The sequence below is a fragment of the Sycon ciliatum genome, chromosome 8, assembly GCF_964019385.1.
Source record: "Sycon ciliatum chromosome 8, ocSycCili1.1, whole genome shotgun sequence".
Classification (NCBI taxonomy): domain Eukaryota; kingdom Metazoa; phylum Porifera; class Calcarea; order Leucosolenida; family Sycettidae; genus Sycon; species Sycon ciliatum.
The window spans coordinates 28576808-28592493 of NC_088650.1; the positions used below are offsets into that span (position 1 = coordinate 28576808).

General features: G+C 47.5%; 1 protein-coding gene and 3 non-coding genes across 4 annotated transcripts in view; 1 reads left to right on the top strand and 3 right to left on the bottom strand.

Annotated features, from left to right (window-relative positions):
* LOC135822604 (SCY1-like protein 2) overlaps positions 1-15412 on the bottom strand; it is a 19796-nt gene extending 4384 nt beyond the window's left edge. Inside the window, exons 1-15 of the mRNA XM_065335417.1 lie at positions 15088-15412; positions 12725-12888; positions 8354-8498; positions 7385-7531; positions 6783-6992; positions 5414-5530; positions 4615-4740; positions 3961-4137; positions 3331-3453; positions 2646-2759; positions 2013-2145; positions 1642-1760; positions 1257-1357; positions 359-563; positions 1-104 (exon numbers count right to left, since the gene is read on the bottom strand). The exon at positions 1-104 is cut by the window's left edge and continues 113 nt beyond it. Coding sequence (XP_065191489.1) covers positions 1-104; positions 359-563; positions 1257-1357; positions 1642-1760; positions 2013-2145; positions 2646-2759; positions 3331-3453; positions 3961-4137; positions 4615-4740; positions 5414-5530; positions 6783-6992; positions 7385-7531; positions 8354-8498; positions 12725-12888; positions 15088-15228 — 2126 coding nt within the window. The 5' untranslated portion in view covers positions 15229-15412. The remainder of the gene's footprint in view (positions 105-358; positions 564-1256; positions 1358-1641; positions 1761-2012; positions 2146-2645; positions 2760-3330; positions 3454-3960; positions 4138-4614; positions 4741-5413; positions 5531-6782; positions 6993-7384; positions 7532-8353; positions 8499-12724; positions 12889-15087) is intronic.
* On the bottom strand, positions 9722-9793 carry Trnap-agg (transfer RNA proline (anticodon AGG)). Its single transcript has one exon. It is a non-coding gene; the product is annotated as a tRNA-Pro (tRNA).
* On the bottom strand, positions 11059-11130 carry Trnap-ugg (transfer RNA proline (anticodon UGG)). Its single transcript has one exon. It is a non-coding gene; the product is annotated as a tRNA-Pro (tRNA).
* On the top strand, positions 12504-12575 carry Trnap-agg (transfer RNA proline (anticodon AGG)). The gene has a single exon. It is a non-coding gene; the product is annotated as a tRNA-Pro (tRNA).
* Positions 15413-15686: the final 274 nt, after the last annotated feature.

Here is a 15686-nt window from a genome sequence, read left to right on the forward strand (position 1 = left end):
CCAGCGCCATTACTAGCAAAACCATTGCCGCCGGAAACACTGCCGATTGGTGGCGTGGCTGATGGTGGTGGCTGCAGTGGTGCCATCACCTCTCCGGATGATGTCTGCAGAAACACGAGGCAAGGAGCAGAGCAAACCGAGATTAAACGGGCTTCACTTCAAGCTAAGAAGTCTGCCACAAGCTTGCCGGCATTGAAAAGAAACTATCGCGACGGCAGCACATGGGAAATTCGCCGCTGAACTGACGGCAGCTGTGATCCATGGCATCAAACTCACCTCATGAGGTACAGCATGCACACGCGACTGCAGACATGGTACACAAAATTTTAATTCAACTTGACACAGGTAAACTACTTACGGCAGATGCAGCAGCAACAGCAGGAGGTCCGATTCCAAACGGTTGCATCACTGCACCGCCAGACGAAGTCGGAGCGGCAGCCTGCGCCGGTGCTTGAGCTGCATTCCCAGCATCACCACCGGGTGTAAACATCTCCTCCATGCGGTTGATCATGTCGTCCATCGCGACGGCGTCTTCTGCTTCTTGCGCGTACTGCAGCGATGCTCTGTGCGCACAGCAGCAGCAGCAGCACGACAACAATCAAACGAATGTCACCAGCGTGTTTACTGTTTAGCCAAACTGGCTTAGTCTGGTCAGCATGGGCACAGCACAGCTTCCGACAACACTGCACACGTGTACATGTACGCAGTGCTGCTCAATGAAATCCGATCAAGCCAGTCAAATGCCACGCTGGGCGCCGTGCAGCCCCGGACCTGCGAACACTGGGATGGTGAACTGGTGCAGGACGCAAACCTGACTCGCATGATCGGATTCCATTGAGCAGCGCTGTGGCATTCAGTATAGTGTACCCTGGGTATAACATACACTTCTCTTTGCATTGGATAAAAGTGCTTTTTCGGATGACACAACCTATCCCTTTCAAGTCATTTGACCTTGGATAGGCAGTACTGTACCTCGGCTATAAAGTACATGTTTTACGACACCTGCAGCCACGTTACACTGACGTTCACAGTACAGTCAGACCTCGCTTAACCGCACACATCCGTTTTCCACAAAAATATCCTGATAGGTGAGGGAACCGGATAATCGAACACACATACTGTATGTATGCGTGACAAATGCTGCACATCGGTAACCAACGATTTTCTTCCGGATGGTGAGGGATCCGGATAATAGAGGACCGGATAAGCGAGGTCAGACTGTATACAGGACATAGGGAACATCAGTCAGAACTTACTCTACTTCTGACTCCATCTGGCCGGCCTCCTTGAGTTGAGCCATGTGCTCCATCTCCACAGCGTGCAGCATGTCACGGATCACCGACATGAAGGTGCCAAACTAGACACACATGCACCGGTGGTGGAAGCGGGGGAAGAACACACACGCACACATTACGTACAGGTATACAAATACACAAACACGGACACACACACATGCACATGAAAAAAGCATCATCCGCGCTACAACTTAAAAAATGCCCCCCCCCCCCCTCCCCTCTCTGTCTCTCTTTCTCTCTCTCAGAGACATCACTCTTCTACATCAGAACAGCCTAGGCTACGGCTCTGAACCACCAGTTCTTCGGCGTCGGGCAGTACTGTGTTCATGTGCATGTCTGCACTCACCTGTGTCGCATTGAGACTGGGCTCGACTGACAACGGAACTAGGAAGGGCAAGACCACAGTGGCAACCTGTAGCTTCTCCAGACCCAGCTTCTTATTGTTCAGAATCTCCCTGTAGATACCTGCAAAAGGAGGTGCAGAAACAAACATCCATGTGCATGTTGTATGTGAAGCAAGCACTAACAAGATAGAAAAGTAAAGGATGCTCCATAATCATCTCATGAATTTCGGAGCAAGACATGTTATTGATGTGATGTCCTTCTACGGCTAACGGCATGCTGGGGCCGCCTTTACTACCTGTATCTTCATTGCATGTACCCCCCCCCCCCCCCCCACCACACACACACATACACAAAGGCACAGCGGCTGCGTACCGAGAATGGCCATTAGGACACCGGCTTCCCGGGATGGGATCTGTTGCAGTACAGGCAGAATGGATTCCTGCACCATCCACTTGTCCATGTGGTCCAGGATACGCCCAATGCAAACCAGCGCATTGACACGGATCTGCACAGCACAGGCACACGGTTATAGCATATTATACAGGTCAGTTGAGAACTTATTCTAATGATGCACACCCATATACACACATACATGCACCCCCCATACACACTAACATACAAACACACGTACACACACAAATACACACACACACACACACACACACATCAGTGAGTCACGTAAAGCAAATCAGGACGAGGAGCTTCTAACGCACGGAAGACAATGGTGCCTTTCATTCCATGGATGGTAGCCAATACCAGAAGTTGCGGACGGAAAAAAAAACATTTGACCAGTGTGCGAATCATTGTGACCAAGTTAGCACGGTCGTCGATCCAGGCAACGACATACCTTAAAGTAGCATGGTAGAGGCAGTCACCTCCACTGAACACTGAGTGTTTCATTATGTCCTGCAACTAAAGGTTAATGACCTCACTCATCCAGTAACAACCGGTAAGAGAGCTCACCCGAGAGAGCTCAGCCAAAAAAGCTTCGCCGAGAAAGCTCACCTTCAGGAAAGATGTGGAGAGGCAGAGGTTGGTGATGCGTGGGACCATGTGATGCTTGAGGCTGCTGTAGTCGACCATGGAGGCAAAGTTGGGCAGGATTGTTACCACCAGTTCCTGTAAACATGACATACCAATTTGGTACACACACCCAACCACACACACAGACACACATACACCCACACATACACACACACGTACACACACACACACGTACACACACATACACACACGTACCCACACATACACACATGGACACACACACACAGACACACACACACACGGACACACCCACACACACGGCGTACATACACAAAACAAACAGGAACACTCATGAGCACAATGAATTGCATTACAGGTGTAAGTCAGGCTGGAACTTTACACTGTACTTGCATACCATGTAGCATGTATGTCCCGTGGAAGAGAAGCACACACTTCTGCAAGTCCACTGGATACACACCAGTGGGGGTTTTTCTCTTATAGCAACACAACTGAACAAGATCTGACTGAAATGGATCAAGACTTGCGCCAGGTAACTACTGCCCAATGCACACAACTGGTGAAGGCATGTGAATTGAGCCCGCGACGAAACCCTACATATACATACTACACTATGGGACAGGATAGGACACTACATGTACTCCTGGCTCATTTACTGCTACAGTACAGCCAAGCCTCACTCACGTACCTGAATGACTTGATTTCCGGATTCGAGCGCACGATAGATCATGGGCAAGATGTGGTGTTTAACATCATGCTGGGCTGTCTTCGTCAACAAGAGGTCCATCTTCTGTAGTAACAACAACATGATCTGAGCAGACGACACACACAAGACAAAGCATGGTTGAAAGCAAACGATGGGATAAAACTGTACCGGAAGAGCTAACACGGTTATAATTATAGAGAACACAGATTTAAGGACTTGGAGCTTCGCATTGGCAGTGCTTTGAAAAGTGGCAGAGTCTCCTAAGCATGTGGGTGCTCAATCCCAAACCCATGATGCGGAATTGCGTCTACACTAGGCCTAATCTACACATGTGCGTGCATGCACACGCGCACACGCAAGCACACACACACGCACACACATCTCGACCCCCCCCCCCCCCCCCCCCCACACACACGCGCACATCTCGGCCCACACACACACACGCCCACACACACGCACACACACACACACATCTCGGCCCACACACACACACATATACACACACACACACATCTCGACGCACACACACACACACACACACACACACACACACACATCTCGACCCACACACACGGCCACAGCCCAAAGCACAGGCACAGAAGCACACATTACCTGTATAGGCTCCTGTAACGTGAAAACACTCTTGAGCGACGGCCAGACATGAAGCGCATACTCGTCCAGGGTACAGTCCTGAACCACGATCAGTACATTGGGCAGTGCAAACGGGATCATAGCCGGCTTTTTGAACTCCTGAAAGACCGCTGGCAGGACCCGGTTGAGTGTCACACGCTGCAGAAGAGAACAAAGCACATGCCGTCATGACATTAGTACATGACTTTATTGTGCACTGAGCAAAGTCGCAAGTGAGCAGCATGATACTCAGCGAGACGCACATGATGTCAGAAATACTAGTACATCGTTCCGTGGACACCATGTGGAGTATATCAACAAGCAGCCAGTTCCTACTGCTGTGGGAATGCCACGCATTGACTCAACATACAGCCCACCTGATTTGCAAACATGAAGCCACAGAGAATACGAAGCATTTTAACATATAGCCCACCTGGTATTTGCACACATCATTTAGTCACAGAATTTTGATCAGCTCGGTCTTGCCGTGCGGCCACAAAGTTACATGTGGTGCAGCTGTATACGCCATAGATACGCCATGGATATCGTAGTGGCAGGCACCATTGATACGCCATAGATACGCCATGGATACGCCATAGATATCGTAGTGGCAGAAGCAGGAAGCGAGTGCATTACCTTTGGCAGCTTTCCCAGGACCTTGTGCAGATTCTTGAAGAACTGCGACTTCTCGAGGTCAGGACGCTGCATCAGCGTTTCCAGGTACTGGAGGATCTGCAGGCGACTGTCGTTGTAAAACGGAATCTAGCACGGCGGCGACAAGCAAACACACGCAAAAAGCACATCAATAGCAGCACAAGGGGAATAGGATGCAGACTGGCAGTGCAGGAACCATGGGGTACCTATGCATTGTAGCACCTGCTACCTCGCTCCGGGAGATCTTTTGTTGGGAGGACGGGGTACTGTATTAAGTGACGTCTACCTGATGGCCTTCTTGAAGCTTGAATAAGAACGGGGTGCGAGGCCATTATTTATACAATATGACAACAGGTTTCAAAATGTGTGTAACGAGTATGTGCATGCACAGGATGCAATGTTCTGCATCAAAATTCAAACTTCGAGCATGACGATGTCGCACGCCGAGAGTCCATCGCTCCCTTGCCACTGGACAGTTCTGTCCGTTTGGTTTTAGCGAATTCAAATAAAGAAAACAACAACATTGTCGGAATGCCCAAGGTGTTCCATAACATGATCTTTCCACTTTTGTTCTCTCCATCGGACCAACGTTATGGCCACCAACACATGTTTCCAACTGTTGAGGTCATGTGACATGTGTACCCACCATACCATACACAAAGTATGAAAGGCCATGACACTACCGGGCCAATCAAAAAACTGCTTCTGGCGGTCCTGCACATACACGTACTTGCAGGCCACCCACGGCACAAGCTAGAGTGACACACCACCGGCAGCATACCTTTGAGGAGGCCAGCGCGTCAGGCCGCACCGTCGGCTCCATCGACAAGCAGTGCTTGAGATGATCGCGCGCATCCAGGGGAATGTTCCCGAAGCCGGCCGACGCCATGCGACTGATCTGCACACGAACAAAGACAACACGAGAACGCAACAGCAAATCCAAGCTCTCCACCCGGGTACAGCCTAGCACTACTAGTAATAAACAGGTAGCTAAACACTGTCAGCCATCATCCTGTACAAGTATTCGCAAGGCCAAGGAAGATGGAACAGTGAGAGTTTGAAAGTCAATAGTTTCTATCGGGATCGTGCACGTATTATTTCTCGTTTCGTTCTACTGTAATCCTGCGCGCATCAGACCATGGTCTCGTTGGCGGAATTTTAAAGAACACCTGCGATTACAAGGGCACGTGCCACTGAAATCACTAAAACTCAGGACACACTACAGAATGCATGATTTACAAGGGCACGCGCCACTGAAATCACTAAAACTCAGGACACACTACAGAATGCATGATTTACAAGGGCACGTGCCACTGAAATCACTAAAACTCAGGACACACTACAGAATGCATGATTTACAAGGGCACGTGCCACTGAAATCACTAAAACTCAGGACACACTACAGAATGCATGATTTACAAGGGCACGTGCCACTGAAATCACTAAAACTCAGGACACACTACAGAATGCATGATTTACAAGGGCACGTGCCACTGAAATCACTAAAACTCAGGACACACTACAGAATGCATGATTTACAAGGGCACGTGCCACTGAAATCACTAAAACTCAGGACACACTACAGAATGCATGATTTACAAGGGCACGTGCCACTGAAATCACTAAAACTCAGGACACACTACAGAATGCATGATTTACTGTACTATACTTCGACGTGCATAAAGACAGCCATGCACAGAGATGAGTGCAGGTAAATCATGCTCTAAGAGCTAATCTTGTGAAGTAGAAATGCAACTGAGTCAACACAACTGTACCCTCTAATTTCAGAAATTTCAGGCGCTCAATATTTTCGGTACGAGGGCAAAAGGCCAGGTCAGGTGAACAGAACTTTGGGGTACAGAGAAGCAGTTCACTATTGCATTACGTGTGTTAGTGGTTTGTTTGGTGCATTAAAATTTTTAGGTATGAAAACGGATGCGCCGAAAGTACCGAAAATAAAAGCACGCCGAAAGTTTGCGAAATCAAAGTAGCCTGTAGCAGCGCAGATGTGCGAACTTTTTTTAAATATTTTTAAAAAACTTTACTGTGTACATCAACACGGTGCACACGTCTACTAATGACTACTATCGGTAGTACATTGATGATTTATGCTGGTAAAAATGGCCAGAGCGACAGAGCAAGTAACTCACCGTCTCAATATTTTGCTTGTAGGACAGCAAGTTGTTGTTGCTTGCAGCCGGTACTTGTCCTTTGTTGTAGACCGTGTGCAGGGTGACGCCGTACGACCAGATATCCGACATGGTGTCCATTGTGCGGTTCAGCACCCGCTCGGGAGACACATAGTCCAGGTTTGGCTCGCTGATGGACGCTTTGCTGTCGTATTCAGACACCTTTATGCCCTGGTAAGAAGCAACAGCAGCAGCAGCAGATGTGCAGTTAGAGAACAAAGAGCAACATATATTTCGTCTCTCAACGGGGGGGTAGGAGACAAGGTTTCTACTGCGCCGTTCAGCACAAAGCTAGCGCTTCTTTCTGACTCACCGCTGCACTGTACTACCAAGGGTAATGCAGTGCTAGTTCACAAGAAGATAGACACCACTTTTCCGGAAGTAGTTCATACGAGAGGGCAGAGTAAAACTACCAAAACACCAGGAAGGGATAAAAAAAAAAGGAGGTAGTTTGTACAAATCTAAACGTCAATTAAAAAAAAAAGTATACTCACAAATACAAACAGATATTCATCGAGTAGAAACGTTCTTTCTTTTTAATCCACCAGTAATACTGTTCCTACCTCATTTTGTTGATATCGCTGGAATGTGTGGAAGTGGAAACCAGCCAGCTTCCAAGCACCCGACTGTACGACAACAATACTCTCCGGTGTAACGTTGCCATGGATCAGTTTAGCATCATTGTGTAAGAACTGCAGGCCTCCCAGTACCTGAGAGAGAGAGGGAGGGAGAGGGAGAGGAGAGAGAGAGAGAGAGAGAGAGAGAGAGAGAGAGAGAGAGAGAGAGAGAGAGAGAGAGACAGAGAGAGAGAGACAGAGAGAGAGAGAGACAGAGAGAGAGAGAGACAGAGAGAGAGAGACAGAGAGAGAGACAGAGAGAGAGAGACAGAGAGAGAGAGAGAGAGAGAGAGAGAGAGAGAGAGAGAGCCAACAAAGGAGAAATTGTAGGAAAGCTGCATTTCTGTTCGTACAAAGAGCGAAATGAGGAAGCTAGAGAGGCATGCTAGAAATACATTATTAGTCACGTACAGTCATGTACAGATAAGCTTTCCAGACCCGGGCACCTTGGCACAAAAAAGTGCCAAGATCTCAAAATTACCCAGATGTCACAACACCCTACACGTATACATTTCCGACACTGTCAATACTCAAAGCATACACATGTATTCATAAACGTCTTCTTATGCTGGCGATCAGCCTATTACGCACGGCAACAGTCCCGCAAAATAATCCTGGATCTGGGGAGTTTATACCTGTACTTCCCAAGCGAGCAGTACAACTGTGGCCATGAGGTTAATCACTAGTGTAAAACTTGCACTTTTAGTTGCATTAAAATTTCGGTGCCAGGGACCTGCCAGGTTTCAGGTGTAAAGTAGAATTAGGCGACCAGCTTTCCCTTCACATACAGCGCATATTCTAGTGCCGTTTAGGTGTAATTTAAATTAGGTGCCTGGTTTCTCTACCGAAATTAAAGTTACGCCGAAAATAACGTGTTTTACAGTATTTAAAAAAAGTCACACTTTCAAGCCTTACCGCAAGCATGCCAATGCGGATTTCGACGTCATCCATCTCGAAGTTCTTGATGGCGAACGGCAGAGGCTGCGGCAAGTTGGTGTAGTTTCCGAGAACGTTTGCGACGCAGCACTGTACTGGTTCGGTGGCGAACACCAGTACGTCACTGTGCATGGCGGAGTGCACACATACACAAACAGAGCACCAACACATGCATGTACATGCACACACAGACACAGACACACACAGACGCACACACACACAAGGAGTAAGTCAATGTCTCAGCAATTTTAGACTAAGATTTGTAGTAGACTGGAAATGGGATATGACAACAGTCCTTTGGGAGATTTAAAAAAAACCCACTATATTCGACCTATCACCAACTAGGATCTTCGAAAAGGACTTGGCACGAGATTAGGGCAAAGCAGTGTCATGATACGCACGGTTGTCACATCCACTTTCCACTGTACAACATATTGGCACAGAACAGATACAGCGATAACAAGCCATGGCCCTGTACACCAAGGTCCTGTAGTCATAAAGCCTCTTGTACGGGCAAAATGAATTGCACATATCATCAAACAAATTCAGTAAACTACTTCGATGTATTAAAAAAATCAATTTAAATGCTTTAAAATCTTGTAGGACGCATCACGCAGCTTCATAAGGGCCGGGTTCCACTGCGGCTCCGCTGCTCGTCTTTTGCGGCTTGAAACGTCATCATTACCATAGTGACCGCGGCTCGAGCTGGAGCAGCGAGTCCGCGGCTCACCGCGAGCTTTTGCTACGATTCTTGACCAAAAACTGCGAGCCGCGGTCGCGGCTCGACCTGTTTCCCGTACTTTGCATTGTTTTGTACGCCAGAATTTTAAAATTCAAATTTTAATTCGTTGCGCAGGCCAGAACACGAGGATTTTTTGATTTCGCGTGAGCAACACTGGCTCACACTCAAATCACTGCTTTTCACTTTCTGGTGAAAAGCAGTGATTTGAGAGTGAGCCAGTGTTGCTCACAACCAATTTTTAAATTTAAATGCTAGTAAAACAATTGGAACACAAATTGAAGGTCCTGTAGTGCACGTACAACCAAGCTACATGTTTGACGATAGCAGGTAACAAGGCGTAGGACACACTGTGTTGAGAACACTGCTCCTGGCTACAACCATAAACCAACGCAGTGCGTCCTCCGCCTTGCTACCTGTTATTCGAAACTATCAAGCAAGGCTTGCAAAACCACCCGACAGGCACAGGTACATGCAGTGCTCAAAATGAAGTATTGTACAATGACAACACGCCTTGCATAGTTACTCATGTTGGTCAACAGTGCTCAATAGACATGGCCATTTAGCGTTCGGCGAAACACAAAACAAAAACAAAAAGTACAAAAAATGGGTCTGTCCGGGATTTGAACCCGGGACCTCTCGCACCCTAAGCGAGAATCATACCCCTAGACCAACAGACCTGACACAAACCTCAAGGCCACTATTCCTGCTGAAGATTCATGTGCTTGCCTTTTCAGACTGCACATTCTGGTATAGCCTGGCATTTCGATACGGTTGGGATCCACCTCATCTTCTGCCAGAGTGCGCGTGCGGTGAATCCTTCACCGTTCGCCATGCATTGGACTGATCCCAAGGAGGCTTTCCCTGGCTTCGGCACAACGAGGTTCGGGGCGTGCCAGCGTCACTACTCGAGTGTGTTTCCTACATCGTCGTGATCGAGCCACACCTGCGGACAATCATCGGCGAATCCTTCCCGTATGGCTCTGGCAACAGCAATGCTCAGGCACGACTGGACAAAGCTGTCATCCGTGTCTGGGGTGGACAGTTTGACCGATTTTTTTGTGATGCAAGTTCAAACCGTGCTTACTTCAGACGCCTCCGGCTATCAATGCCAAGAGCGTGAAAAGCGGTGGTGTTCCAAGAATCGAGTCTGTGAAGTCGAGCATTGCCCCTTCTGCCCCCATTGTACTTTCTGCATCATGCCAGAGGCATGGGGTAGTCACCAACATTGCTATAGAGGCGTGTCGCTGACATGCTCTCGGAGAAGTACCAGCATCACTACCCCAGAATATGCAGTCTGAAAAGGCAAATACACGCACACCTTCAGCAGGATTAGTGGGCTTGATGTGATATCATTCAAAGCGCTAGGTATTAGGAGCACCCCCCCCCCCCCCTCCCTCCCTTTGGCTGAAGAAAATCTGCAAGACACATTGCCTCCCCCCCCCCCCCCCCCCCCCTCCCTCTGGCTGTAGAAAATCTGCAAGACACGTTGCCCCCCCCCCCCCCACTGTGCAGTGACGAGGCGATCATATAGACCACCCGTGCCTATTCCTCGCAGTTTGGGAACAGCCAATTCAAAAAGTGGATACAGCAGGAGAATTGGTAAAGAAATAAATAAACAAGCAAAAAGAAGAAAAAAAGAGAAGAAACACACACGAGAACGAGTTATGCCGCAACTATCCACGACTGTAACAAGATGATAAAGAGTCGGAATGTGCGATAGTCGTAGGTATTTGCTGCATAACTCGTTCTCATGTGTTTTCTTCTCTTTTTTTAAACATTTATTACTGGCTCAGTATCCGAATTAAAAAAGAAATAAAAGAAGGCGAAGCTGCTCACAAGACCGCCCGGCACCCAGGCACCGCTAGGCCGCAATGAACATACAGATTTCCAAACAAAGCGACGAAATATCTTTAGACAGAAGAGCAGAAAAATGTGAAAAAATGGGCCTGTCCGGGATTTGAACCCGGGACCTCTCGCACCCAAAGCGAGAATCATACCCCTAGACCAACAGGCCGAACACACTAGCAAACACCGATGAACACAGTTTAGGGCCGGGTTCCACTGCGGCTCCGCTGCTCGTCGTCTGCGGGATGAAACGGCATCATTACCATAGTGACGGCGGCTCGAGCTGATGCAGCGAAGCCGCGGCTCATCACCAGCTTTCGCGTCGCGGCTTGATCAAAAGCTCTCGCGGATCCTATACTTGCGGCTTACCGGTTCAATATCAATATGATAAATAGCGGTTGAACCTCGGTTGTAAAGGGCCATCCGTAAAAACTTAGAAACGAAAACTAATCGTTTAGGGGGAGGGGGTTGAGCGCCAGTTCGTTTCTCGAAAAATATCGATGTACATTTTGCGCGCGTTAGCATGTCTAGAAAAAAGATCAAAAATATCGATACTATGTACAGGTCTGCTCTCGATATAACAACTCTCACTTGTACATAAACCTCGCTAGTAAGTAAACATAACATACTCTCGATATAACATAATTTGTGCGTGGTCCCAGAGATTAGTTATATGGAGAGTAGACCTGTACCATTTGTATGTGTTCGTTTCTCAGGGAGGTGGGATGAAGAGAAACGACTTAGTCACTAGTTTTCGTTTCTAAATAAATATCGGTATTTACTGAAGGCCCCTAAGTCAACTACCCCTTTTTTGATTCATTTTTAGGTCACAAAAGATCGACTTACAACAGTTAAAATGCGCTATGTAATGAAGGCAACACGACGCGCACCGACGCATAACCAGAGTTGCACACTCTCGGCTATGTACCCATGCCACTACTACACTACATACATACGCTCAGGCTGTGTTTACACGAGAGTTTCAACCCAGCCAGGCTGAGTTTCAAAAACGCCATGAACAGAGATGGCGCAGAGCATGCACACACATGATGCATCGTGCTTGACCCGGGCGGAGATTTCAATCCTCTCCCTTGCCAACCTGGGTGAAGATTGGTCAGTTGCGCCCGGTGAAATCCGACCCAAACTGTCGCCTGGACCAGTTCCGATTACATCGTTGTATCTGTACATGTGTACGTCCGGTCGCATTCGTACCAATTCCAGGATGTCAAAGGCCGTGGACGTTGAGAGTGCCAGAAAGATACTAGCACAGTCAACTTGGCTAATAACGACTGCGGATATAACGACAATTCGCGAATAACGACATAATTTTCATGCCCAGAGCAAAGTCCCATCCAACTGTGACACATATAATGAGACTTCGGGTATAACGACACTTCGCGAATAAGGACACTTTTCTGATGCCCCGCCGAGTGTCGTTATAAGCGAAGTTGACTGTATGCATGTTGGCTCTGATTTCACCGAGCGCAGCTGTATTCAAGTGCGCCCAATGAATCCGATTTGACCACCAGCAGGATTCCATCAGGTCTGTTGGTCTAGGGGTATGATTCTCGCTTAGGGTGCGAGAGGTCCCGGGTTCAAATCCCGGACAGACCCATTTTTTTCTCAAGTGTTTGGATTGAAAATAAGTTTAAAATAACCCGCACAATCACATGTACACACTTAAACTTTATCATTATTTGAACACTTTTTTTACTCAATCTGCGGACAGAACTGTTTCGTCCTTGGTGAAGTCAAAATCTCACCGAGTTTCCTCCAGAGCATGATCTATTGTCAAAAGCAGTGGATGCCGGAGTTTAGCCAACTGCTGCGGCCCGCGACGCATCACCTCGAACAGCTTCTCTCGAGACTTTTTGTCCATCTTGTCGAGAGTCGGGGAGCGCTTCTGGAAGATGAACACACTGACCGCCTACACGATCCACAACAGAAAGCATACAACAACAGCAGCAAAAATACAAAGATGAGGTTTAGGTCACATACTACTTTAACTACCGAGTCAACACCCAAAGCATAGCACCACACACCCAAAGCATAGCACCACACACACACCACAAAACCACTCATATTCCTCCTGGCATAACTACTGGCGTGGCCAAATAGCATGTTTTATGTTGTGTGATGATTGCATAGCATGAAGCTCAGAGTTGCACCAAACTAGCCTTGTGCTGTGTTGTTCTGTGTAGCACGCTCTGCCTCCGCGTATCGAGCATTTCATAGCACACTGGGTGCGTACTCCGGCAATCTGCGCGTAATAAAATAAATAAATTTCACGGCTCGCCTCAGACTCAGTCAGACTAGTTTTCCCACATCCGCACGAGCGTCACCACCCCCAAGGATCAATACAACTATGTTGGGTGTCAAAGTGCCGCAGGATACACGCGGACACAGCATTCACCAACATCCACACATGACGGCAATGAAGTGAGTCAGGCCAGCCGGAACCAGTCCGCTTGGCTAGACCATGGCCGGACAAACACGATTAGGCCACCAATGCATAAGTTATTCACTGTTGAGTACAAATTCCACCGGTACCCAGCACATCATACACTGCGTGCAGCAGACTATGGTATGGCTGGACCATACAAAAACTACTTGCTTAGGGGCCATCCATAATAATCGCCATTTGTCACAACCATACAAAACATACGAAGGGGGGGGGGGGGGGGGGATATATTATATTGATTCGTACACTCTCAAGGCAAGCAATCTATTTATTGTACGTGTGCTATAGTTATTTATTACACAATGATTTTTACTGTGCGTGTAAGGTTTGGAGCAGACGGGGTCAAGAGCAAGTCCACGTTTTGTACGTTTACGTTTACGTGTGCATGGTTCCCAGGTGACTCCAGTCCACTGCAGTCCGCAGTGTACATGTGTACATTGCATACGCACAGGCACCAAACAAACTAGCTTGACGTACACACATCTTGATAGATTGTTTCCGAAAACAGCACTCTAGCCTAGAGACGGGTCGTGAATACCGGATGAAATGTCTGTTGTTTGAGCAATGCACATGTGCATTGCTCAAACAACAGACATTAATAAATATCGGAACTTAAATATCGGAACTTTTTTTCACAAAGCGAAATAATTTCGTTATGGGGTGCGAGGGGGTTGACCAATTTCGTTTCAGAAAACATTGATACAGTACATGTACAAGGCCATAGGAGCAGTGATACACCTGCGACCTTTGCTGTATATGCATGTATGTCAACATTTTTTTACGTTCTGAGGGGGAGGGAGGGGTTGGGTGTGAAATAAAATAATTCGTTTGGTGAAAAAAGTTCGTTCTTTAGGGGCCGTCCGGGGTTACCAATAGTTTTTGCAAAACGAAAAGTTTTAGTATTTTTCAGCACCCACCTACCTTTTCTGCAGGTGAAAGGAATTCAAATAAAATATTGATGTCAATTTTCGACACCCACATGCAACTGGGCATTCTCCATCTGCATTCAATAAATATTTTCAAAATGAAACTCCTTCAAACCAACCCACCCCCAAACGAAAACTTTCGTTTTGAAAATACTATTGGTAAGCTTGGACTAAGGACTTATTAGTTATCACACATCTCACGATGTGAACAATTCGGATCTCGAGTCATGCACCGTGCACCGATGCAACAACCCTGGGTCAGACGTGCTTGCATGCGTAGGTATCACATGAAATGATCCATTAATCTTGCTGCTCACAGGCCATCATGTGCATGCGCACTGTACACTGAAGTTTCTGATCACGAGTGCATTCTACTGGGGTTATGTGCCTACATCGTGTGTTGATTTCATGCATTCCCCCCATTGGCATTGGCATTGAGCCCAATGGACCTCCTTGAGAGCATTGTGTGAAATGTTATAAGATGAATAAATTACTAAAATTACAGTGGAATTCCCCTCGTATTGCACCTTTACGTGTTGCATAGTGCAGCAGAGTTCATAATAAAGCAATGGCTACTACATGTACGTGGTTGTGAATGTAGTCGGGAGCTCGTCCCACTAAAGAGTGGCTAGAAAAGTAATGTTTCAAAGTAGACAATGCATATAAAATGAATATAAAAAATGTTTTAGTATCCAGTCGAAACAGGCCAACAAACATACGACACGGGGGAAAGGCGTACCTTTTGCGTGCTTTTTCGTGTTCCCTGGTGGATCTTCCATTGCAGCTGCGGTCCAGCGCTGGCAATATGTTTCCCAATGTCATACTCTCGTTCTACAGGGTTGCCCAAGACAGCATTCTTCACTCGATCTAGCATTGACATGATCGCTTATTTTTCCGAAATCAAGAAACGAATCTCTTATAGCCAACGCTGGAAATCCCCATCAATCAAAGACAAGAAACATACAGAGGTGAAGGAAAAGCTACTGATGTTGAGCACAGAATGGTCAGGTCACCAGCTGAAACCAGCGGCGTCGAGACAAACCACAACAACGTTCATAAAAATTATCATAGCTCCAGAAAACTGAGAAATCAAAGAAACTGGTTTGAGAGGAAGCCGCGGGTCAGAGGAGCCGCGGCCGCGCCGACGCCACTTGAACTTCGCCCCTGGCCCTGACCCTGTCTTTCCCCAGAAAAGGGTTGTAATATTTTGACCTGGTTCATCAGGTACTGGTTGCTGACGTGACGTGATGACTGATGTGATGAGCTGAGGGCCCGTGAGGGGCCGTGGGGACTGAGGGCCCGCCCGTGTCCGTGAGGGGCAACTCTCGTACTGTACCA